A 25,432-nucleotide genomic window follows, 5' to 3' on the forward strand; every position below is an offset into this window, starting at 1 on the left:
CCTCTACTGCACGTAATTACCTATTACCTATAATCCAAGAAAGTATTCTTCCGTATATAAGCTCTTAAAGAAGACACACAAACAGGCGGTATTTTCTTCTTCCACCCCTCTGTTTGGCTTGTGCTTTTTTTTAAGAAAAAAAAAGAAATTTTTAATGTTGCAAGACCTAAATTTTGGGAAGCTTTACAATATTAATGGCTTTGTTTGGATTGAAATGAGGATATAGAATTCCATTAGTCAGTCCTCAAATCAAAAGTGTAGCATTTGATTTTTGTTCAAGTTATTGTAAATAAGTATTGTGTACATGCCAAGTAAAAAGTAGTACAAATTTGAGATTATGAAGAATCAAGAAAACAGACAAGAATTCTCACGTAAACGTATATCTCATCATCCAAATAGTGGGATGTAGGACCCTTCTCCTCTCTATCCACACACCTTCCTTCCTTTTGATATCTTTACAACACGTGCTTTCCTTCTCCACTTATATAAACACACACTTTTCCATTCCTCTAACGACTAATCATTCCAAAACCTTCTGCTCCGCTGCTCTAGTGTATAGTATAGCCTCAACTCCTAATGGCCTTGGTTAAAGACCGCCGCCAATTGAATCTCCGCCTTCCACTGCCAGAACATTCCGAACGCCGCCCTCGATTTCCTTTACCACTCCCTCCTTCCTCCCTCTCCACCACCGCAACCACCAACCCCACAGCAACAGCATCAACCACCACCACCATCACCGCTGCCGACATCGAAAAAGTCCAAGTCCTAGGCCACGGCAACGGTGGCACCGTATACAAAGTTCGTCACAAACGCACATCAGCCACTTATGCTCTAAAAGTCGTCCATGGCGATAGCGACCCCATAAACCGTCGCCAAATCCTCAGCGAAATCTCAATTCTCCGCCGGACGGACTCTCCGTACGTGGTGAAATGTCATGGAGTCTTGGAAAAATGGGGTGGGGATATCGCGATTTTAATGGAGTTCATGGACAAAGGCACTCTAGAAAGCCTAGCAAAATCTGGAGACCTTTTTTCGGAACAAATGGTCGCTAAAATAGCATATCAGGTGGTGCAGGGGCTGGAACATTTGCATGCTCACAAAATCATTCACAGAGATTTGAAGCCATCAAACCTACTAGTCAACGAACAGATGCAAGTCAAAATCGCTGATTTTGGTGTCAGCAAAATTATGTGCAGAACTTTGGACCCCTGCAATTCCTATGTGGGCACTTGTGCTTACATGAGCCCGGAAAGATTTGATCCCGATACTTATGGAAACGGTGGGACTTACAATGGATATGCAGGTGATATATGGAGCTTAGGATTGACCCTGTTGGAGTTATATATGGGACATTTTCCATACTTGCCTGAAGGACAGAGGCCGGACTGGGCAACATTAATGTGTGCTATATGCTTTGGCGAGCCTCCGAGCTTGCCAGAATATGTCTCTAAAGAGTTCAGGAGCTTTATTGGGTGTTGTTTGCAGAAAGATTCAAGTAAAAGATGGACTGCCACTCAGCTTTTGTCCCACCCTTTTTTGCAAAACATAAAGGGTTGAATCTGGTTTTGGAATCTGCAATTTTGTGACGAAATCTGCAGAGTCTCAGCTTGCTGCAGCTTGTACAGACGAGATCGATGGAACTTTTTTTGTTTTTGTTTCATTGTATATTCTTTCTCCTCAGCCTTTTGTAGGTATAGAAATTGCTCCATTTCAACAGTAAATCTGCTGTTAGAAATTGGGATGTTTAATTGATTAGGTTCGTTCCTTTGTTTCAATAAATTCATTTCTTCTTTCCATTTGGTGAAGAGAATCAGTCAATCAAGAGCATACCCTGTTGATGTTCATTAATTTTCTCGATCATTTGAGTTTTTACCAAGACGTACAAGATATAACTCACATGTCAGTAGTGTATTGGCAACAAAAGACGAATCATTGGATCAGGAAGCACTGGATCAAGAGTAGCATTAGAGTAAAAATCTTGATATTGAATTTTTTTCTGGATTGAGTTACGTGGTTATGTAAACTTATGGTGGCTGTTTTCCGAAAAACTAGGCAAGAAATTGACAAAACGAGGCTCCAAGCAATATCGACAGGTCACCTAAAGTTTACCAAATGCTATTAAAAATATATGGAAAGTGACACATTATGACTTCCTCAGCAGAAAGAACTATAAACAAACAAGAAGTGGGCTTTCAAGCTGATGTTTCTAGGAGGATTCCAAATTTCTTGAACCTCACTAAAAGCTTCTGGCCCTTCCTTTTCCTTTCCAGCTCCGTGAAGGGGATAGATGTAGTTCAATATTTATTTTGCTTATAAGATCTGGTTACATCAACAAATTTTTTATTATTGAGTAAGCATTAGATATCAGTATCAGTAGCATAATCTCCAAAGAAACTTGTTTGCTGTATGGGAATATTATAATATGTCATAAAATGTGATATGGGACTAATCATTTCAACATATAGAATAATTTAACAAAAGACCGTTTCCTTACCATGTCCATGGATGCAAGCTGCAAGTCAAGACAGAGTCTTACAACCATTTTTACTACCGCCAAATGAGAAATCTCACCACAAAAAGGAAAGGATTAATTTCATTTTGCACCCTTTAATTATATTTGAATTCTGATTTTTATCCCTTAGATTTCAAAATGGGACACTTTAGTTTTTAAAATATAAAATTTATCCCATTTAAGTAAAATCATTGATGAAAGTAAGGTGGATTTTATATTTAAGTGAGAAAAATTTTATAATTTTGAAGACTAAAGTGGGATAAAGTTTATATTTCGAGAATTAAAGTGGGACTAATTTTATACTTCAATGACTAAAGTGCTTCACTTTAAAACTTAGAAACTGAAGTAAAAATTTGAGAATAGTTTTTTTATCTTTTATTTTTCTTTTATGTAACGGTACATCTAGTCTAATTTAACATACTCGTATTCCTACTCCTATTCAGGGGTAGGGGGCGGGGGGCAGGGGCGGAACTTACTCTAGAGGGTAGCCCAACTGAGTCGGGGAAACCTGATGAGGACTGAACCACCATCAGATCAGATGAGTGCACCACGCACCTGTATGAATTTAGAACAAATCTCATATAGAAACATATTAGTGGGAGGCAAGGTTTGAACTCTTGACCTTCCACTTCACAATTAAATGTGGAGGTCAAACTCCTAAAATTCTAGAATAGTCGAAGAGTGCAAAGTGAAATTAACCCTTTTCAGTATTACCACCCCAAAAAGAAAAAGGTTGGGGGAAATACAAAAGCATTCATCTTGGAAAAAGTTTTAGATAATAATGTAGAATCCGACGCAGCTTCCTCTGCTTTTCTAATCTAGGTGATAGCCACCAATCTAATTTAAGAATAATCAAATCACATTAAATCAAATTAAACCACATGGCCCACGTGCAATTCTAGGTTAGATGCGGTCGGCCAATTCAACAAGTATTTCTCAGCTTCCTTATCAGTTCCGCCAGTTGCGTATTTCCTTTTATGATTATTACCCCAATGGCCATCTCAGGAGCTAACTTGAACCAAAACTTTGCCCGTTGTTCTCCTAGCAATAGAAATTTATTGTGACCAAGCCGCAAGCCCTTAATAACTACTACGTAATAATAATTGTTACTGTAGCATTTTTTGTGATGTGATGTATGTAAGATAATAATGTTCAGCAATTCTATTCGAGTTTTGAACTCTATATTAAATTATAGGTTCACTTCTTCACTTACTTTTTCTCTTTTAAAAAATGGGTACAAGTTCAGATGAACATAGTCTCACAAGTCAGAAGCTGTGTTCAGTGTTGATGGTGATCTATTATTCAATAATGTATTAGTACAAAATTGAGAATCATTCTAGTTGAACCAATTACGCTCAAGTCTTCCAATACAATAATGTCGGTAAGAAATTTATAAACAGATATTGATTTATGAGTCATCAAAGGTTTGTGTAACTGAATGGCATATATGTAGTACTCGTGTAAATTTTGCTACATGTGACTTTTGACTAATTATATATTCGTCTCCTAACTTTTCTTTTTTCGGAAAAATTCGGACAAATAACATTTTTTTCCTGCTCAAGGGACAGCCCAGGTCTTGGAGGGGAGCAGGGAAAGGTAAGAATTTGAAAGTCGAACCAACACCTCATAGGTATCTTACTAATACTCATACTCGTCGAGTTTGATTTAGTGCCCATAAATTTCAATTAACCATATGATATGGTTCCATCTGGCCTTGTTCTCGGTTGTTTTAGATTTTATAAAATTTAACTATGAAAAATGATTATAGAGAATAATCAGAATCAGTAAAAGTTACTCATTGGGTGATTATATATTTTAACTTTTTTGTCATTAAAAAAAACTTGTAATCAAAATACAAAAATAATCGAAAACATCACAAAAATCGATTTTTTAAAATCAAAATCTATAATCAATTAAAATAAACAAACCAGAGCGAGTCGATAAGATTCTTAACTACATTGTGTAAGTAATTGGTACAATCTAGCATGATAAGATGGGATAGGTACAAACTCAAGTGGGCATTTCTTGATGGGTTCCTAAAGTAGGAATAGCACAAGTGGGGCTTCTATAATTGTTTTATTAGCTCGCCGCGAAAATGATGGAAAGATGAGTCACCATCGCCACGCCAGCCAAATTAGCAGTATTGAAAGGCAGCCTAAGCGATCCTTCTTGCAAGAGACCATGCTGATGCATGAATGTGACCACGTCTGCTCTCAAGCAAACAATCAAACAAAGAAGGTGTTAAGCTCCAAGGGTCCACTGCATGATATCATACGTCAACGTCGTTTTCTTCCGTTAACTACCCATAGAGGCAAATGAGATCAAGTTAATTAGGTGAAAAGCATCATATAATAGTATCTTTTCTTTTTTTTTCTTGTTTTGTAGGGCAACCGATAAAACCAGCACACTCATCAAAGCTAATATATGATTTATTATATGATGAAAACTCATATACTATATCTAGAGAATTTCAAAAAACACTAAGGCCCCGTTTGGCAAGTGAATTTTTTAGGTGTTTATCTAAAATTTTACTCTAACATACTGTAGAAGTTTTTAAAAATTTTTTTGAAATGTGTAAATTTTTGAATATTTTGAAGTATGTAGTTTAAAAATTTTGAAAAGTTTTTTGAGATTACTATAATTAAAGTTTTTAAAAAACTTGTAGCAGACAAACTTGACAAAAAACTTGTCTGCCAAACAAAACCTAAGTATTGTAGAATAATACTTTTAAAAGTGAGGTGTTTCTTCAATAAAAAATGTTGTAGTAGATCATGAGACTTCCATTTCAACCTTAATTACAAAATTAATCAACATTTTATCGAGCTCTAATGGCACTATGTAATGTATCACATCTAATCGTATCATTTGTACCACTAATTAATTCAAATTATGTCTTATATTTAAAATGGTTTTGCCCCTTTAAACAAATTCTCTAACGATAAACATCCATTCATATGATTTATTTTTATTCAATATACTAGGAGTAGAGTATTTACTTAGCCAAAGTGTTTTGAAAAGCATTAAAATATATATGATGGGAGTATGTGTTTTCTTCTTTGTGGCAATTATATGATATTGGACATTCATGTCTTTGAAACACCAAAATCCATGTTTATCCAACTAACCAATGTACTTGGCAACCATATTTGCCATTTAAATCCAAACACAAATTCAATCCATGAATGTTTAGTGAAAACTATATAGTATTTATTAGTAGAAGTGACACTCTATATAGAGAAGTGACTCAATGAGATCGATCATGTTTGTGAAATTGAATAGAGAATGGTTGGCAAGAGAAAAAAGAAAGATCTCAAATCCTCTTTTTTTTGGTCATTTTCGATTCTTAAATTTCACCTCACTTTTGTTAAGAAAAATAAATTTGAAATTTTTTTTTTTTTTTTGTAAAAAAAAGGCTGCTTGGTTCCTTGCATCTGCGCGTGATTAAAAATCATCATAAGAGTGAAAACGACGGCCACTATTTAGTAGAACTATGCGTATACGTATACGCATCGCCCCACACCTCATTTTCTTCTGCATTTATTTTTCAATCGACACAGCAGGAATAGTTAGCTCACTCTCCTTTTCACCACACTATTTTATATTTGCTTCTGTTGGGCTGCAGAATATGAAGTCCAACTAAAAGAGCCTGGACTGATAATGAGATCAAGTTACTTGGTAAGAAGAATATGGGCCCAATATTAGATTGTTCTTAAGACTCAAGTTAACTAGACACATTAGTTAATCCACTTTGAAATTTTTTATTCGACTCTCAAATTCTCTTCCTTCTTCTCTCTTCTTGCATGTAAGATTTGGAGTCTTTCTTTGAATCAACAACAATAATGATAATAGTAATCGAACAACTATGACAATTAAGAGAGGAAGTTTGAGAGTGTTTGTGTGCAATTATCATGTGCATACATATGGGGTCCAGAATTGTATGGAGAAGACAAAATTGTTTCAAGCACGGACGGAATCGGAAACTGCCATAGACCATCAATATCTGCTTTAGACAATTAATATTAGATGTCCGAACCTTAATCTACATATGTTTTGCCTTTTGATCATTATCACCGTTTATCAATTTTTCTTTTCAGTTCATTTCATTTTAGCACTCCAAAGGAATTCAGAAAATGTAATTGGAAAGTGAAAAGGAAAGAATATACTGGTCCTATATAAGGTGAAATGAAAGGGATATGAATCTAGAAGGGAAGCCTAGATTTAATGATTTTTTGACAATTCATGCGCCTCATTTAATGATTTTTTTGAGCAATTTTTTCTGAACGAGGATTATGGAGTTTATTGCCAAAATAACTCTTCTTCCAAAACATATATCCAAAGTAATCTAATTTTAAAATTTATTACCTTTATAATCCTTTTTTTGCCACTTAGGCTGCATATGTGTCAGGATGGAGATAAAAGCACATTCCATTTCTCTTTCCCATCTAATATCTTCTCCAATTTTCTTTCTAAATCTTCCCGCATTTTTTTGTATCATTATTTTTCCCTTGTCAAACGTAATTCTAAGAAGTCAATATTTATATTAACAACATCTAAAAAGTATGCTTTTTGAGTTGATAATCTCAAGGCAAATGAAAATTATTCTCTTGTCTTTTGAAGGAGTAGGAATGATAACATAAACAAATATGATAGCCTTCAAGTTTTTCAATTACTTACAATTTTTGTTGCAACTTTTGTATTTTTAAAATTTATTTTTTGAAAAAATATATGCAATAGGTTTGATACATTTTTAAAAAATCAAAGACCAATAATAGCAAGGTCAATAATAGTAGAATTCATTTTAAATAATTATAAAGAAATTATAAAAGTTATGCAATCTTCTTGTGCCTCTATAATAATAAAAATTTAAATTTTTAGTTCATGTTGGATACTATAAATTAGATTTGAACTTTCCTTTCTTGTTATCCTGCATGGCAATCAGGATAACTAGATGACAACAATAACATCATTATGGGAATAAATTTTGAAATAAATCACATTGAGAATATTTTTTAGCAAGAGTGTTATTTTGGCAATAAACTCAGGATTAAGTGTTGGGTATATATGTCATCTTCTTTAAGGAAAGCTTGGCTACTCGTTGCCTATTTCAACAAGTTGACTTGTATAATTGATTGCATCGCATCACATATAAGGTGGACTGATGGGGATATGAATCTAGAAGGGAAGCCTAGATTTAATGATTTTCCGACAATTCATGCACCTCATTTAATGATTTTTTTGAGCAAGTCACCTAGTTATGTTGCTTTTTCTTTCAAATGAGAAAAAGAAAAATATTACTAGTAGATATTTTGGAACAGGTCTACAGATAGACGACTAGAGTTGAACTGCATGGTTGACTCTTTCGCAGCCACACTGATGTATTAAAGTTAACAAGACATATATAGGATTTCAAGATTTAACTAATGGAGTATATTATTTAACAGTAGTATATAGGGCACTCGTTAATATACATAATTAATCTTGTAAAGGTTTTTACTCACGTTTGTTACTCTTCTTGTACTTTCCGTAGCCTATTCTCACTTTCTTTTAAAAAAATTAACACACGAAACTCTTGTTCATGACTATCTACAGACAACAGTTGCACAAACACTTGCTCTTCATTTGCCTTGAGTCAGCCTGTGCTTGCAGAATTAAAGAAATTAAAGAGTAATCGTTTTGAATATGAATTAATCTATTCTACACTGGACAGTATATATATTTGCGAGTTTGAATGCATGACAGTTAATTTTAATTTAAATTCTAAATTTCGAAATTTGAACAGCCTTCATTTAATTCAGTCTAGCATATACCATTTTTTGGAGGGGCATGAGATGGTTTTTGATGAGGTGTTGGTGTAATTGCACCTGTAGGCATGTTGGTTTAGTTGTGCTGGTGAGAGGTGCAATGATAGAAGTAGAAAAAAAAAATTCTCGTTATAAGTTTAGAATTCGAATATTATACTTAACAGTTGTAGGTCAGAAAGACATGAGGAACGACGAGAGTGTAAAAAAAAACACACACACACACACACAATGGGGGCAAATTACAGACCTAGTGTAGTTTAGGGTTGCATTTTGCAATTAACCTAAAATTCTAAATTTGAAACATGTCAAGCTAACAATACACATTCACCTTCTTTGTCATTTCCCAGCTACTTCCTAGTTTCCCCGTTTGGAAAGTACCATGCAGTGTCCTGGAAATTCAAGTTTCAATCACGCATGCGGACAATGGACTCTGTTGAGCCGGTGAAAATGAAAAACAAAATTAAACTTGCCACTCCAAACAAGAAAACCTAGAAATTCACTTCCATTTTTTTCTTTTGTTGGAAAATGAAACTTTCGTTTGTCACTGTTGGTGTAATATCCGCTGCCAATCGGCAGGAAAGTGATCGGCTATGCTATAAAGAAATTTGGTGGTTATAATGAATGAGGACTCTTCGGTGTAAATCGGCAACTGGGAATCAATCCAAAAATCAGCGGGAACAGTCACAAATTGCCTGAATATTGTCAGACTTTTGGATCTAAATAAGTGGATGCAATTTTGTTGTTTTTGGCTGTTAACGAACTTCTATTAGTATGTAGAAATCAGTACACAGGGGGTAGAACCTAAAGTACATCAACACAGATACACTATGCAATGACACTACTGAAACAAAGCTAAAACAGCATCCTCAGAAGAACATGATCCAATAGCCAGAAGGATTGAATGAGAGTCCCGACTCCCTACTCAACAGCTGGCTCCCAATTTACCCTGGTTCTTTTGATTTTGATCCACTCCAAGGCAACATGCTGCACTTTATCAAATAACATGCCCCAGAGTCACATTAGTGGAAGGAGTAACTTGAGATCTCAGAGTCATGGAGACGAGTCGAGTAGTGTACCACTGAGCAATTTGGCATACAATATGAAAGTCACAAACAGCATTGAACGTGAAACCCTTTTTTATTTCTAACCATTTGCCACTGACTGGGCTCAAACTCAAAATCTCACCGTCATGGAGACGATTCCAGAAACCCAACTAGCTTATTGGCATGCAACATGAAAGTTACTTGCATATAATTACACACCTAAAGAACTTCCCATACGAATACTTGGTAATTAAGGTCTAACAAAATATAATAGCAACAGAAATACTAGAATTCAGGCTCTCTGCAATGGCAGGTGTATTTCAGAGGGTTTTCACCCTAGATACTCGTTTCTGTGGAGGATTTAATTTGAGTCTTAAAAGCCAAAGACGCTGATAAGTGAATCCCATATGCTACTGCTATCCACATAACCATAACCGCTCCCCTGATCACCTCCAATACCACCGCCAAGTATGGCCTGCCCCAGAAAGCTCCCTAGGCGTAGTCCAATAACTTCAGCAATCCTTTGAGCCAAAGCAGTCCCCAGACCAGTTGGACGCCATGGTCCAACCACGCCTCGCACGGGACTTGGGTTGTTCGAGCAGCCGCTCAAATGGACATCAAAGTTACACGCACTACATCTATAATGCCACTCATTAGACCCTATGAACATGCGGCAAATGTTGCAGGTAGTAGTAACAAAAGGGACTTCGAAGGTGAGTGAAAGACGGCAGGGATGGGACTGGTGGGTGAAGTTGGAGGGCATATGAGCACATATAGCATGAAGATCATAGGAACAGTGGCTGCAATGGTAGTTGAAGCCCCTTCCCGGTTTGCGGCAGGCGTTGCAGATGAATTGGCCGCTGGGATATGCAGCGGTAGAGAGGAGGGTGAGGGGGTGGTTGCCGTGGGCGGGGTGGGTGATGGAGTTTCGGAATTGGGAGCAGCAGAAATGGAGGCAGCCCAAATGGAGCATGAAATTGCATGACCAGCAAATGCATATTTGTCCGGACGGTGGAAGTTCGCAACATGAACAAAGGGTTGGTGGATTTGTTAGGCCTTGTGGAGATTGGAAAGTCGAGAGCTCCAACGGATGAGGATGGCTAAAGTGCTGGATAAATCTGTGAGCACCAGCCATTCTATTCTCGAGACTAGGAAAAATTATGAATGAACGGTGAAGGCTGCCAAGGAATGAGTTCAACATATATAGGGGAGAAAAGCCCCACTATGACTATAGAGCCCCTTACCAACCCTCACTCTAAAAATCCTGAAACGTCTAACAACTCAATTAGGAAACCAGCACCCCTTAGGTTGTAGGTTTATGAGGTGGGAAATAAATACTTCCATCCTTACTTTTCAATAACTTGTTATTATTAATACGTAACTTTTCTAAATTCAAATGGGTGTATAGTGCGCCCGTTGAATAACTTGTTATTAATACGTGACTTTTCTAAATTTAAATTGATTTATAACGTGCTCGTCTCATTCAAGGATGATTTAGTTTCACTTTTTTCTGATTCAGGATGATTTAGTTTCACTTTTTTCTGATTCAATTAGACCCTCCCTTAGATAAATTAGTACAAGAGTAGGAGTAGGAATCAAGTAAAAATGGCTAATTGACAGAGGAAAAAAAAATTAGAAGACTGAGCCCAAAGAAGTATAGTGATGGTTGACTTGACTTTTGACGTTTGGAATGGACTCTGAAATTAATTAAAATAAGGGTTATCTAAAAATGATCGAATTAATTAACAACCATTTCCATTATCTCCAGCAGTTGCAAATTATGATCATCTTTCGGTAATCTAACATTTTACGGAGATTAATAAATGATCATCATTATTCTTGAGTGAATTAACTACAAAGCTTTTTTAATTCAATGTTGTTTGGAGTAATAAGTATTTGTAAAAGTTACTTTCTGCATAGCAAAACGCATTCTTTAGTAATGTTGCATTTGATTTTCAACTAGTCTTCTATTTCAAGACATCTAAAAAGTGAAAATTAAATACTAGAACGGAAGAGTATAGTAAATTGCATCTTCAATAGTGTTCTTTATTTTTAGCTTGAGCTTGCCTGTACTTTTAATTTCTTTTTCTTTTTTTTTTTAATTAAAGCCAAAAAGGTAAATTTGTTTCTAATTTTTATAGCGTGAAAGGTTTATATGTCTAAAAGATACTTTTTTTTCTCCTTTACATTTTACAAACGCGAAAAACCTCTTGATAATCGCAAGTAGAAACTATTTAAAAGATGTTCCATCTTTATTGACTGTAATTAACCACTCTTCGATATATTTATATTATGTTAACTAAGTAATCAAGCTATTTTCCCTCTGCGGATCTTCACCTTTTCACTGGGTTGTTTGAACAATCAATCAGATGAGTGCCAAAAACAAAGGAAAACTACAAAATTTCCACCGGATGTTATGTCACAGTGGTGTAACCATACAGGACGATAGACACAATAGTTACAAGTTGTTGCTACCACTTAATTACACATTATAGGCCTCATCCGACTTTTTACAGGTCTTGGTCTTGCTTGTGGAAAACTGCGAAATGTCGTTGGAGAAAACATAATGTCGACCTTTGCCACAGTCAGTAATCGCGATTTGAGTGCCAGGGTCATGCGTCCGTTACGTTACTGATAGGGATTACAATGTGCATGTCGCAGAGTTAAGAAATTTGATCCTTGACTTGTATCTAAAGAAAGTTTTAAAATTCTCTCGAACAATTAATTACTCTAGAAGTTGTTGGTTAAATCCTTCCATCTATCACATATCCAAAGGTAACAAGGTGGTTTCCACCTATCCTTTAATTGGTTCGAGTTGTACTGGGGGAGGGGGAGGGGGATGGGGATGGGGAACGGGAAGGTTTTGCACCCATCACATCGCCTTGCTTCGTTATAAAGCTAAAGAACCAGTTAATATGTGATATGCCAGTCACATCCTTCAGGCAACCAAAATTTTATGTTTTTGCAAAAAATAAAAATAAATATGGGCTGTGGGTTCAAGGGATAGAGTTTGTACTTGGGAATAGCCACCAATATGCTAGCTGAATTGTGGGGGTATTAGAGATGGAATTAAACTGGCCATATCTCTTAAGACATCCCTTCTAGGGATTGAAGTAGATTGTGATGACATTTTATCTTTATTTAATTCAAATAACAATTTGGTTCGTTATTTATATCCCATTATCACGAATTGCAGATTCATGCTCTTACAATTCGAGCAAGTTAAGCTCAAGCACGTGTATTGCGTAGTCAACACTAGGTTGCAAGTTGGATAAACCTTGATTTTTTGAATCATGTACTTGTAAACTCTCTTTTGCTTTTGAGTAGGACATCGGAGGGGACAAGCACTCAATATAATTGTGTTTTCTGCAGTTTCGTCAAGTTATTATACATGTTCAAAGTTTTGATGTATAAATATATTTTAATATTGCACTTAATACATGTTAAATAATTTATTTATATCCACAATTTTTACTTTGAATACAATAATATAATTTTTTTTTTGAAATAATTTGCTTTATTACCCCAACACAAAGTTACAAGCAGAGAATAAGGCCAGTCAAACAGACGGGACCCTTACAGATCGAAGAGACGGAAAACCTAACTTATCTATCCTAACTTCCCCTCCAGCCAACTGCGGAAGGTTGTGTGACTGATCATAAACCTTAACAGGATCGTGCGAGTGCAAAAAACCTTCATTAGCTAGTATGTCAGTCACCTTGTTTGCTTCTCTAAAGTAATGAGAGAACAGCCCTAGATCGTCAACGATCTGCCATATTTGGGTTACTTCTTTACGAATGTGCCAAGGACATTGGAACCGCCGTTGCAAGATGCCCACTAAAACCAACGAGTTAGATTGTGCTCGAACCTGTGTGAACCCTTTCTGAACGCAGAGACGGAGACCCGTTAAAAGAGCCAAAACCTCAGCACGCAAACTAGTATTGACCCCTAGGAAAGCCGAATACCCCACCAATACCTGACCATCTGGATCCCGTAGGACTCCACCCCCACCACTAGCACCTGGATTGCCCTTGGAACACCCGTCTGTATTAAGTAACACGAACCCCCTACTTGCTACCTGCCACCGGCTAGCCTGCATTGCTTAAGGGCCTGTGTTGAGAAATTTAGTCAAAGAATTGACTAAAAGTCAATGCCATCGTCGACTTATGGAACTTACTCGCGACCACCTCAGAGACGTCCCAAAGGATGGCATGAAATACTACTATTATATCAAATAATATAAAAAATACAGCAATCGGATCGAACTATATCAAACTTCGACCGCACTGGGTCCTCTCTCAATCGGAAGGGTCTGTTCCCCGTGGTATTACTACTGTTAGGTTGGATCGTAATAGCTAGGTGACATATGTTGTACTTCTGTTTTATTTATTTATGCAATTCTATATTTACCCCAAAAAGGGAAAAAGAAAAGATAGTCAGATATATGGCATGAGCTCTTCCCAGTTCCCTCTCTTTTTTCTTCTGGCAATTTACAACATCTACACTTCTCCTTTAACCTATACTAGACTCCACCTCGTCGAACCTAATTAAATTTTATAAATTTATTCCAATATGCGTAATTGATGTACTATCCTGTGTTGATATATCAGGTTTCAACTCAATTAAAATTTAAGTTCCAGTTCTCTGAGCCAATATCAAAGTGTGTATAAAAATAACAAAAACATTTATATTTTCACCGAGGGCTCCAAACTCAATTTTATCTGTCTAACTATAATGAAACGGATCTAGTCAACACGAATCTGTTTACATTGAAGATTTTTCTTTTTTTAAAGATTATCCATATTATTGTTTACATATATTCTTCGGATAATCTTTTTTAAATACTAATAGTGTATACACGAGAAGTCAGATGCATATCACATATACAAATTTAAAGTTTTAGTTCAAAAAATTGCACACACGTCAGCCAGCTCATATATAAACCGTTAAATAGATAATTTATATTTTTCAATCATCTTTTGTTTTCACACTTGTATACATTAGAAAAGAAAAGGGAGAAATCATACACGATGCTAGTGAGTGTAATGAGATGCCAAAGTTTCAGCCAACAGCTCCATGCTAGACAACGCATACAATTCTCATCTTTGTCTTAAATCCCAAATAATAAATTAAAACATTAGCGATTCTCATAACTGTTTATCGTAATTCAGATTCAGAAGATATTCATTTTCATCTTCATTGGTTCTACCTCCCTTCTTCTCCGACTACATACAGCTACTAGAATACAAAAAACAGTTAGCAATATTTGGAAGATGGTATCTCAAGGTAAAATTGGGCCATTTAGAACCTATGAATCGTCACATTTTTTCCATTAAAAACTAACACAAGAAATGTAAGTTTGACTGTAAATGTGTAAATTATCCGTATTAGTAATCTTTTCTCTTCCTTTCTTTTCGACTACTCCCAAGCAATATGAAAGAATCAAGAGATTTGCTGCAACTACAGGTGAGCATAAAATTAGTTAATCTTATTTTCAATCAAATTAAATAAATTTGGTCGATCAAATTCATGTATTTGATTTTGGTTTTAACCCAAAATCGATTTCATTTTTTTTATTATCTAGTTTTTGTATTGCTTTAACTTGCTATGGATACATGCATATATATACATTACACACAATTGAAGGAAAGTACTATAATGCAAGCTTCCATCATGATGCCATAGTTGGGCTTCCACAAATTCAGCTGGGAGCAGATTTCATGTGCCAACAGGCACTATTCGAGTTGTGTCAAACATTTGTTACACATCTAATTTGATGTTTAGGAATTTGGAAGTTATAAGTTATAACTACCTCATAGTTTTATTTCCCCTACCTATGAGGCATTGATGTTTACTTTTGACACCAATTGACTTTTTGAATTTAATATATCGCAATGATTCTTGTAGCACACAAAATATTTTGTAATGATCATTTTAGTACAAAAAAAAAAGAAAGAATATATATAGATATAAAATTAGAAAGAAGTATATAATTGTTATTTTTTTAATACCATTAGGTATTGTCGGTCGGGCTACCTCGCGAGACTTTAATGATTCGAAGCAAGCATAGCATAGTTGTCTTTGGGAATTTGCATGTGATGGGAAGAATGACTCTTGTATTTTGTATATCTGATCGAGCTGCTACACTATATTTTATTTTGGTAAATAAATTATTGGGTTAATTGCATTTGTCCTCCTAAAGTATGCAATTTTAGAACTCTATCAACTTTCTTTTTTTTTTTGAAGTGTAAATTAGAGGTTTCAAATTCAAGATCTTTCACGTGTACTCTCTCTCTTCGTACTATCTAATCCATCATTCCTCTGCAACACTTGGTCACCTGATAATTGTAATATCTAAAACTGTTAATTTCTCAATAAATAGTGCAATAACCTATTAATCGAGTAAATTTATCAAGTCTTTGACAAGTAAAAGTGTCATTAACCATGCGTTTGTGCCAATGTGTTTGCGAGAGAGAGAGAGGGGTGCATTGTTTATGAATCTTCCAAATTCCCCTTTCAGAATAATGACCTAACTATAATTTATTTTCTCGCTTAATATCTCAAAGTTTGTGTTTTCTATAAAGAAATAATAATCTAATTTGTAGAGTAACCATAAAATAGTGATTAAGTGGGTACTCTGAAAAGAGCAATATGCTTAATTCACAAAAGTATGGTTACTTATTGTCTTTAACTCATAAGAGGTGCCAAATATTCAGTGATGTTCAAGTTGCCAAAAAAAAAAGTCCTTTGAAGAAGGGCAAGAAAGAAAAAGTACAAGAAATAATGGGAAAAATTTGAAAGAAAGGAGAATAGAAATGTCAAGATATTTCTTTATGAAGCTCAGGGGGAGTCTATTGACACAAAAAAAATAATGGGGGCCATTTTAGAAACAGGGGTGATACCAGAAGGGGTTTAGAGTAATCACCTTTTTGTCTCTTTGTCCAACTCAGCGACTACCTCATCTGTCAACTTATCCAATTAAATATTTCATTAAATCAAACTCTGTTGTTTTTAAATTTTGAGAGATCATTAGATTAATTATCACGCAAACAATTATGACTTAAAAAAATATGGTTAATCATACTTAATTCCCTTAAGGCATCTCCAATTTTTCACTTTATCCCTAACTTTTTTGTTGTCTCACTTTGTTCCCCATTAGATAAAATTACCCCTCTATTATCCTAAATTCTTTTTTTTCCTCTCTCTTTGGTATTTTTTTTTTCTTTCCCCTCTTTCTCTCCTTTACTTTCTTTGTCTCTTTCTTCTTTCTTTCCTTCTTGCTCTTTCCCACAAGAAACTTCATCTCAATGATTAAAGCTAAAAAAAAGGAATTGCAAATATCTATTTTCTCCTCAAATGGTCATTAAATATTCAAACCTCTTCCCAAAATAGCAATTTTTGACTTTTTAATTCTTTTGCCTTTTCCCCTTCCTATCATAATTTCTCATTTTATTTAAAAAAAAAATCACAAGATGAATTTGTGACTTGATGAATGATCATGAATTACAATTTGTGACACATGGTATTGTATAAAAAATTGAGATTAACATTTGATGTCTTTCGAAGCTTCACCTATATACTGGATTTTAAACTCCAGTTAAAGTTTTATGTTGAGATAAAAAAGTTTTATAGTAAGAAGGATGAAAGAGAGAAGAAAAAAGAAAGAGAAAAAAAATAAAATAGAAAAGAAGAATAAATGAAAAGTCAAACTAATTGAAGAATAATTTTATCCTACAAGGGATTAAATGACAAAAATCAGAAACAGGACGGGGGGATTAATTATAATTAACCCCTTAAAATGAGATGCCAACCCCTGCCAGCATTTCTAGCACTATGACGTAATACGATTCTCGTCTTTGTCTCGAATTCCTATCCAATCCCAATAATTTACTTCTTTATTTCTTCAGAGTTTTATTAAAGTAATAAACTCAGATTCCACAGATATTCATTTTCATCTTCATCCACCGCCTTATTACTATATAAGAAAAGAAACCCGAAACAGCGAAGAATACCAAGCTAACGAGAAAAAAAAAGGGAAAGCTTCAATTCCTTCTTGGATATGGCGTCTCTCAGCGGCTTGACTCAGCAAATCAGCAACAGGAACTCGGTGGTCGAGTTACCGATGACTCATCGGCCACAGCTGCATAATTCGATCAAGAAGAGCTGCAGAGTTGGGTTAGGGGTCATGGCTTCTGAGAACAATACTAGCACTTCTGAACTGGATCTTAGTGTAACTGTAAACGGGTTGAAAATGCCCAACCCCTTTGTTATTGGGTCTGGTCCGCCTGGAACTAATCTTGCCGTTATGAGGAAAGCTTTTGATGAAGGCTGGGGAGCTGTCATCGCCAAAACGGTAACTTTTTCTATTTTTCTTGAATATAAGTTCTGTCTTCTTATGCCTGTATTCTTTTAATTTCTTCTCCTTTTCAATCAGCATTTTTTGTTCTTAAATATGATTAAAAAAGATGTAATTTTGTAGCTTCTTAATTGATAGTTTTTTATTTGAAAAGGACTAACTGAAATAGTAAAATATGGTTTTAAGCGGGCTTGATCCAGTTCATCACTCCAATGGTGTTCGAGCTGAACTTGAGATGGAGGTTGTACTTATGATCCAGACAAAAACGAAGAATTTATGGTTAGTTGGAGATAAGGTTCCATAGAATTTCAAGAAGCCACGTAGAAAGTTCACGGCCCTTCAACTACATTATCAAACTATGGTTTGATTCATGTTCAGAAAATAAGATAAGAAAGAAGGCTGAAGAACACAATTTTCTTTTCATATACGGTAGAGTTTTAGTTGGACAAGCATGAAATTATTAGTTTTAGCTAAATTAGGTTTGTTCATGTAAAATGTTTGATTGCTGCGGAATCTTCTTCTGATAATAGTTTACTATCATTGATTAGTTCTGCACCCAGTAAGAGAAAGATTCATGAAATCAGACGTATATATTTGATTTACTGGTGATGTTCAGAATAAAACTTTGTTTGTGACAATGTGCCCTAGGTATCACTGGATGCTGCAAAAGTTATAAACGTGACTCCCAGGTATGCCAAATTGCGAGCAGGAGCAAATGGCTCAACCAGAGGAGAGATCATTGGTTGGGAAAACATTGAACTTATAAGTGATCGGCCTCTTGAAACAATGTTAAGCGAATTTAAACAGTTAAAAAAAGAGTACCCAGATAGGATCCTTATTGCTTCAATTATGGAAGAGTATGACAAAGCTGCCTGGCACGAACTTATTGATCGTGTTGAGCAAACTGGAGTTGTAAGTGAACGATCTTGTGTGCAGTGCACAAATGTGTTTAGAATCTAATACAAATATGTTCTCTTGTGTTATATTTGATAATCTGCATCTTGACAATGTGGTACAGGATGCTATTGAAATTAATTTTTCATGCCCCCATGGTATGCCAGAGCGGAAAATGGGTGCTGCAGTTGGGCAAGATTGTGCACTGTTGGAGGAGGTATGTGGATGGATTAATGAGAAAGCCACAGTTCCTGTTTGGGCAAAGATGACGCCAAACATCACTGATATAACTCAGGTAGCTTATTCTCTTTTTGCTCTTGGGTACTGTATTGAAAATTTTGACCAAGTACAAGACAAGGATCTTGAACATAGGCACCGTATGGTTTATGCTCTATGCTGAAGCTTGAGAATTTATTAGGCCAGGAAATAGCTTCTGTATTATAGTATCAAAATCTGTTTTTGTTTTCACTTTCCTTTTTAGTTTTTGTTGCCAAATCTATCTGATAAACTAAGATAAAAAAGAAGTGTTTTCCCTTTGGTTGGATTTGGACATTCCATGGAGCATATTTTTGAAATAGAAGTGTATCTGAAAATGGATATTGCTTATGAAGCCTATTTATGTTTTTGGGTTCTGATTGATTTAGGTAAATTTCTTGATCTTTTCTCTTTTATATATAATCTTCCTGCTTTGCATTTCTTGTAGCCTGCAAGGGTTGCTCTAAGAACAGGATGTGAGGGAGTGTCAGCCATTAATACAATCATGAGTGTCATGGGAATCAATCTCGACACTTTACGTCCTGAGCCTTGTGTTGAAGGGTTAGTATTTGCCAATGAGCAACATTTGTGTGATGGGCTGACGTTTTACCCTCTTACACTTTCTTTGGATGTTTTGCTCTCAGATATTCAACTCCTGGAGGCTACTCTTCAAAGGCTGTCCATCCTATAGCCCTTGCGAAAGTAATGAGCATTGCGCAAATGATGAGGTCAGAATTTGGAGATAAAGATTGTTCACTTTCTGGTATAGGAGGTGTTGAAGCAGGTGGTGATGCTGCTGAGTTCATTCTTCTTGGAGCAGACACAGTTCAGGTCATATTAGTTGCAATTTCTTTCCCTAATAGAATATATGCTTGTATGAAGCTGCAGAAAAAATTGCTTTAACAGCATGCTGGTGAGAAGTTAGATAATGTGCCTTTGAAGCTTTGAGAAGTTTGATTTAAAGAAAAGGGACTGTTGTTGCATGTTTTGTTCAAGTTGTTCTGGGTAATCCTGTATCATGCCCTTCATATGTCCATATTGGAGTTCCTTTAGTCACCTATCTTGTTTGTTCATCTGTCTCGGGAATCATCATGGGAAATCTTGGGGCATACGTCTATTGCACTCATTTTAACTGTGGGACTTTCTTAATCATAACATTTGTTTGGTTATCAATATTTGTGTTTACCTGATGCAAATTTGAAGCTGATACAATAGAATAACGAGTATTAATTTATAAAAAGCTACTTAAAAGTCCTGGATCCCATTCATATAGTAAGCTTGTTTTGGCTATGAACAACATATTAAAGGACATGGAGTTTAAGTCTTCATGTGGAACTCAAAACTTGTGTATGCTTGTCTTGGAAATATTAATTGGAATGATACCTTATCTGTCTTTTGCCGTATATTGGAATTTATTGCAGGTCTGCACTGGGGTTATGATGCATGGATATGGTATTGTGAAGAAACTTTGCTCTGAGCTGAAGGATTTCATGAAAAAGCATAACTTTTCATCCATAGATGATTTCAAAGGGTATATTATGTCGTTAAGATGTACTTTCAATTGCCAGCAGAGTTGTTTTCTTGCTAAAATATTTCTAGGTACCATAATCTGTTTTTTTTTTTTTTTTTGGTCTTATGCCTATCCCCAGGTTGTCACTGGAGTATTTTACAACTCATACGGATTTGGTAAAAAGACAGCAAGAAGCAATTCGGCAGAGGAAAGCTATCAGAAAAGGTTTAGCATCTGACAAGGACTGGACAGGAGATGGTTTTGTACAAGAAACTGAAAGCATGGTTTCCAATTAAGTGCAACACCAAAGTGCAACTCTGTAACATGTAAAAAAGATGGATATGCCTCTGATTGGGATGTTGGGGGATTCTCTAAAAGTTTTTCAAAACTCAGTTCTAGCTCAATTGTAAATGTTGATGGACTTTGTTTCTTTCTTCTTTGTAGCACTTCCTCAATAAAATGCTGAATAAGTAACCATGGATTCTCATAGCATGTTTTTGCATTCTCATAGGCATATTTTTCGCTTCAAAAGCACTCGATTCTTCGAGTTTTTGAGGTTGATACCATGTCTATTTCCTCATAAATGATCGAGGTTTGTTTGGATTGCGATTTATTTGCCAAAATATATTTGCTTACATCATCATTACAATTTTCAACACACATTTTTATCTTTCCAATTACTTTTTTATCTCACATACATCACATCACAAAAAGTGCTACAGTAAAAATATTTCTAATAATTCACAACGCTATTTTTAAGCGAGACTGTAAATTTAAGATGTAAGGCAGCTAAGATATGACTATATGAGATTTTGATGTTGGGGATAGACTCACAAAGTCTCAATTCTTGAGACGTTCAATACATCTAAAGTACTCCATTTTAGAGCTTTTTTATTTTGAGGTTGGTGGCGTATCTATGTCCTTGTAAATGATGGTAACACCCGTTTGGATTCCCAAGGCAGGTGTATCAATTGAGTTGAACAGGAAGGGTTAGCTAGCCATTGGTATGGGTTCAAACCGGTCTAGGACATCATAAGGAAGCATAGAAGCACTATGCTTCGTTGTTCTTAAAAAATTTATTTATTTGGAATGGTGATTCATCCGCTAATCCCATATAGGGCTAAAAAGAGTTAAATAAGGGTTAGCTAATAAAGTAGTTAAGACACATGGAGAAGAACTGCTGGTTAAAATTTTATTCATCAACAATCATTCAAAATTGTACATGATTTATTAATTATGGGCTAATTCTATTAACTTTCATTAGAGTTTGCTGTGTTAAACTTGAAATTTTGCTTAAATAATTTTAAAGTTACTTGAAAAGTTTGTTTAAACTTGACTCAAATAATATGTAAGCAAAGTTCTAAAAAGTTTTATCATTATACTTATGTTTTGTTTATTGATTATATTTGTCTTATTGTTAAAATTGCTTAAGCATCAAACTGTTTTTTAATATTTTACTTTATGTTTATATTTTGGCTGGTCTTTTTTTTTTTGGGTGCATAGACTATCTAAGAGCTCCTAAATTGTTCTAAGCGTCTCAAATTATTTTTTCATCTATCTCAAATTGGTTCTTCATCTATTCCAAGTTTCAAATTAACCTATCAATAATAAAAAAAAGTGATCAAAATTTAATCTTTCAGTTCATCACTGCCATTAAAACTAATGGACTAAGGGCAAAATTTGATGAATTTAACAGTGAACATAGATTGAAGGATCAAAATTTGATTAGCTTACTTTCTAGTGATAGTGGACCAATTTGAGATTTAAAATAGATGAGAGGCCAATTTGAGATAATTAGAATAATTTAAGGGCTTCCTAGGTAGTTTACGCATCTTTACATTTTGGTAGGAGGTCCTATATTTCGTCGAAATTACACGAAAACCCATTTGACGCATCTCCTGGTCAAACCTCATACTAGAGTTCAAAAACCCTAAAACCTCCTCTTTATCTCTACTTCTCTCAGTCTTCTCTCCGCAACAGAGAAATGGCCGTCGGGTACTCTTTCTGATCTCTTTCTCTCTCACACATTCACGCACTCAACCACTCTATTAAACACTTTGACATTGATAATAATGGTTTCCGTGTCTCAAATTTTTTCTTTTAATTCTTATAGTTTTTGATACTGTTTTTCCAGGAAGAACAAGAGGATTTCCAAAGGCAAAAAGGGTGGAAAGAAGAAGGCGTAAGCATTTTATTATTTCTTATTTCTTTATATATATATGATGGGTAGATGGATATAAAGTTTTTCTTTTTCTCTTTTAATTGATGTTTTTGGTGGTTATCTAGCTGATATGATAAGTTTTTGCAATATTTGATGTGATCTGTGAACGGCCAATAAGTGGTATGGCTAGTTTTATTGTGACTTGTTGTTGAAGAAATTGAGATAAATTTGGTTGATTTGGCTGGTTGGTTGGGCAGGGCTGATCCATTTGCTAAGAAGGATTGGTATGATATAAAGGCACCGTCTGTTTTTGAGGTTCGAAATGTCGGAAAGACTCTTGTTTCCAGAACTCAGGGCACTAAGGTTAGAACTCCCCTCTGCTTTATCTCACTTAGTTTGCAATGTTTTTGCTTTTTCCTTGTGTTGTTTGCAGGTATTAATTCGTTTATTTATTTATTTTTTATATTTGATCCTGTTGATGCATGTGATTGCTCTTTTTTACGTCTTGTATGGATGAAAGAAGAATATTAGAAAAAGTTGGATTTGTTTGTTATAAAAGGACTTGAAGACGTGCTGTATTTGTTTAAAAGCGGGAAGTAATTAAACAAGGAAAAAAGTGTTAACGAGGTCCTGGTTATCAAAAAGCATTCAACGACATTCTAGAGTCGTAAAAAGTGATGAAGTCTGTAAGGAATCTTTCTCCTGTGGGGTTGGGGGATTGTAGGATGGCTTGTTTGGCGGGTTAAGATTCAGTGAAGCCAGAAAATGCCATTAGTCGTGTTTGCAAGAAATGGCAAGGAAAGTATTGGGATACATACGATTATTATACAGCCTAATAGCATTTTTGTGTTGTCTCCATAAGAAAATTAAAATTGTTGCTTATTCAGAATGAACTGGAGATGTTGTGGTTATCGAGATCTAAATGACTTGACAATTTGATAGCTGCACGGTAGTGGGTATTCAGTATCAACCTGTTTCCTCTAATTGATGAACTACTTTTGTAGGGAAAAATAATTTTTTGTTGTGATCTTGTGGATGATGGGAAATACGGATCATACTTTCTCTCGCCTCCCTTTTCTGTTTTTATTGGTAGTCTCAGATGCCACTATTTTATGTTATTTGCAGAATTTGGCCATTTCTTATCTGTGGCTGTTGATACGTTTGCAGTTTAGAACACAGTATTCAAGTTTTACCAAGTTGTTGCATGCTAGGACATCTTGTGTTCCAGCTGTAGTCCCTTTAAGTTAGGCATGTTGTTGATTGTATACAAATTGTTATTTATGGTAATCAAAATAAGCAGGGTGCTTTGTGCATGTGTGATTTCGACTTAATAAACTTGAACCCTAGTAACTTTGTCATCTGCCCCTTTCAGGAATTACATGACAAAGAGTTTTTCATCACTTGCGATTTTTGCTTGTTTAATAAGCATTTTATAGTTTATTGATTTTCATTGTTGCTCCTTGAATTTATCTTTCCTGTTTGGGCTGTAATGTGAATTTGTGCTATGTCTGGCTCCTGTTTATGTCTAGACATGCTCAGTAGCTGCTGATGCATTTGAATTTGATGATTTGTTCATTTCCTTAGATTGCTTCTGAAGGGCTAAAGCATAGAGTATTTGAGGTAAGCTTGGCTGATCTTCAGAAGGATGAGGATCATGCATTCAAGAAGATCCGTTTGAGGGCAGAAGATGTGCAAGGCAAAAATGTCCTCACAAATTTCTGGGTGGGTTAGGTACTTAATGGTGCAACATCTTTTTGGAACTTGGATGGTATTTTGCTCACTTCAGGTCTGTTTTTAATTTCCAGGGAATGAATTTTACAACAGACAAAGTCAGGTCCCTGGTTCGTAAGTGGCAGACATTGATTGAGGCTCATGTGGATGTCAAGACAACAGACAATTACACCCTTAGGATGTTTTGCATTGGATTTACAAAGAAGCGTGCAAACCAACAGAAGAGGACCTGTTATGCTCAGTCAAGTCAGATCCGTCAGGTTTGTTTAGGATTTTTGGTAACTCGCAAGCTCTAAGTTTGATACCGTGCTTTATATCTAACTTGGTCTGCTTAATAGTTCCTTGAACAGTGCAACACACAACAACAACACCCCCCCCCCCCCCCCCCCCCCAAAAAAAAAACAACCCAAGGTGCTCCCCTGATATCGGTTTTTTTTCCACCTTAGATTCGGAAGAAAATGGTTGAGATCATGAGAAACCAAGCAAGTTCCTGTGATTTGAAGGAGCTGGTTGCCAAAATCATCCCGGAGTCAATCGGCAGAGAGATAGAGAAGTCAACTACAAGCATCTTCCCTTTGCAAAATGTTTACATTCGCAAAGTGAAGATCCTCAAGGCACCCAAATTTGATCTGGGCAAGTTGATGGAGGTAACTTCACTCCCTCTACATTGACCTTTTTGCTTCAAATTGATTATTGTTTGATTGAGAAGAACTTTTTGGTGGTACTCTGGTGCATAAAGATGATTGCCATGTGCATTTGCCCAAGAGCTTTTGCGTTAGTAGTGAATTATTTTTGTGTTATGGAAGGAAATGCTTCAGTGATTTGGTATTTGATGCGATCTCTGCTTTCAGGTTCATGGTGACTATTCAGAGGATGTTGGCGTGAAGTTGGATAGGCCAGCTGAGGAAACAGTAGTAGAGGGAGAAACTGAAGTTGTTGGTTCGTAATGTCTTCAGTATTATGGTTAATTACTAGATGAATTTATGTCAATCCTTGAAACCAGATTTTGGTTGTTTAATTTAATTAAAGTTTTGCCTTATGTTTGTTGACATAACGGGTTGTCTGATTGTGAAAACCTAAAAGGATTTTATTGCTGATTTATCAAATATAGATTCATATATCATGGCCACCTCTCTCTCTCTCTCTCTCTCTCTCACTGCGGCACACAA

General features: G+C 35.5%; 3 protein-coding genes across 3 annotated transcripts; all 3 read left to right on the top strand.

Annotated features, from left to right (window-relative positions):
• The first annotated feature begins 497 nt into the window (after positions 1-497).
• Positions 498-1,844, top strand: LOC113743045 (mitogen-activated protein kinase kinase 9). Its single transcript, XM_027271111.2, has one exon. It carries the CDS (start codon positions 577-579, stop codon positions 1,555-1,557), a length of 981 nt encoding a protein of 326 aa, XP_027126912.1. The 5' UTR covers positions 498-576; the 3' UTR covers positions 1,558-1,844.
• A 15,358-nt stretch (positions 1,845-17,202) lies between these two features.
• On the top strand, positions 17,203-20,860 carry LOC113742710 (dihydropyrimidine dehydrogenase (NADP(+)), chloroplastic). The gene is made up of 7 exons (XM_027270631.2): positions 17,203-17,709; positions 18,361-18,624; positions 18,731-18,901; positions 19,310-19,422; positions 19,506-19,692; positions 20,283-20,392; positions 20,511-20,860. The coding sequence occupies exons 1-7, from the start codon at positions 17,416-17,418 to the stop codon at positions 20,665-20,667; spliced, it is 1,296 nt and encodes a 431-aa protein (XP_027126432.1). The 5' UTR covers positions 17,203-17,415; the 3' UTR covers positions 20,668-20,860.
• A 1,396-nt stretch (positions 20,861-22,256) lies between these two features.
• On the top strand, positions 22,257-25,381 carry LOC113742287 (small ribosomal subunit protein eS1-like). The gene is made up of 7 exons (XM_027270092.2): positions 22,257-22,366; positions 22,506-22,553; positions 22,790-22,895; positions 24,117-24,254; positions 24,338-24,523; positions 24,710-24,910; positions 25,115-25,381. The coding sequence occupies exons 1-7, from the start codon at positions 22,356-22,358 to the stop codon at positions 25,208-25,210; spliced, it is 786 nt and encodes a 261-aa protein (XP_027125893.1). The 5' UTR covers positions 22,257-22,355; the 3' UTR covers positions 25,211-25,381.
• The last annotated feature ends 51 nt before the right edge of the window (positions 25,382-25,432 follow it).

The sequence above is a fragment of the Coffea arabica genome, chromosome 4e, assembly GCF_036785885.1.
Source record: "Coffea arabica cultivar ET-39 chromosome 4e, Coffea Arabica ET-39 HiFi, whole genome shotgun sequence".
Classification (NCBI taxonomy): domain Eukaryota; kingdom Viridiplantae; phylum Streptophyta; class Magnoliopsida; order Gentianales; family Rubiaceae; genus Coffea; species Coffea arabica.

What these genes read in the sequence shown, in the direction of transcription:
- LOC113742710 (XM_027270631.2), top strand. Translation starts at nt 17,416, where the DNA reads ATGGCGTCTCTCAGCGGCTTGACTCAGCAAATCAGCAACAGGAACTCG. An exon ending in TTGGAGCAGACACAGTTCAG is followed by an intron (nt 19,693 to 20,282) that starts GTCATATTAGTT and finishes AATTTATTGCAG; the next exon opens with GTCTGCACTGGGGTTATGAT. An exon ending in TCCATAGATGATTTCAAAGG is followed by an intron (nt 20,393 to 20,510) that starts GTATATTATGTC and finishes GCCTATCCCCAG; the next exon opens with GTTGTCACTGGAGTATTTTA.
- LOC113742287 (XM_027270092.2), top strand. An exon ending in AGTCAAGTCAGATCCGTCAG is followed by an intron (nt 24,524 to 24,709) that starts GTTTGTTTAGGA and finishes TTTCCACCTTAG; the next exon opens with ATTCGGAAGAAAATGGTTGA. An exon ending in ATCTGGGCAAGTTGATGGAG is followed by an intron (nt 24,911 to 25,114) that starts GTAACTTCACTC and finishes CTCTGCTTTCAG; the next exon opens with GTTCATGGTGACTATTCAGA.
- LOC113743045 (XM_027271111.2), top strand. Translation starts at nt 577, where the DNA reads ATGGCCTTGGTTAAAGACCGCCGCCAATTGAATCTCCGCCTTCCACTG.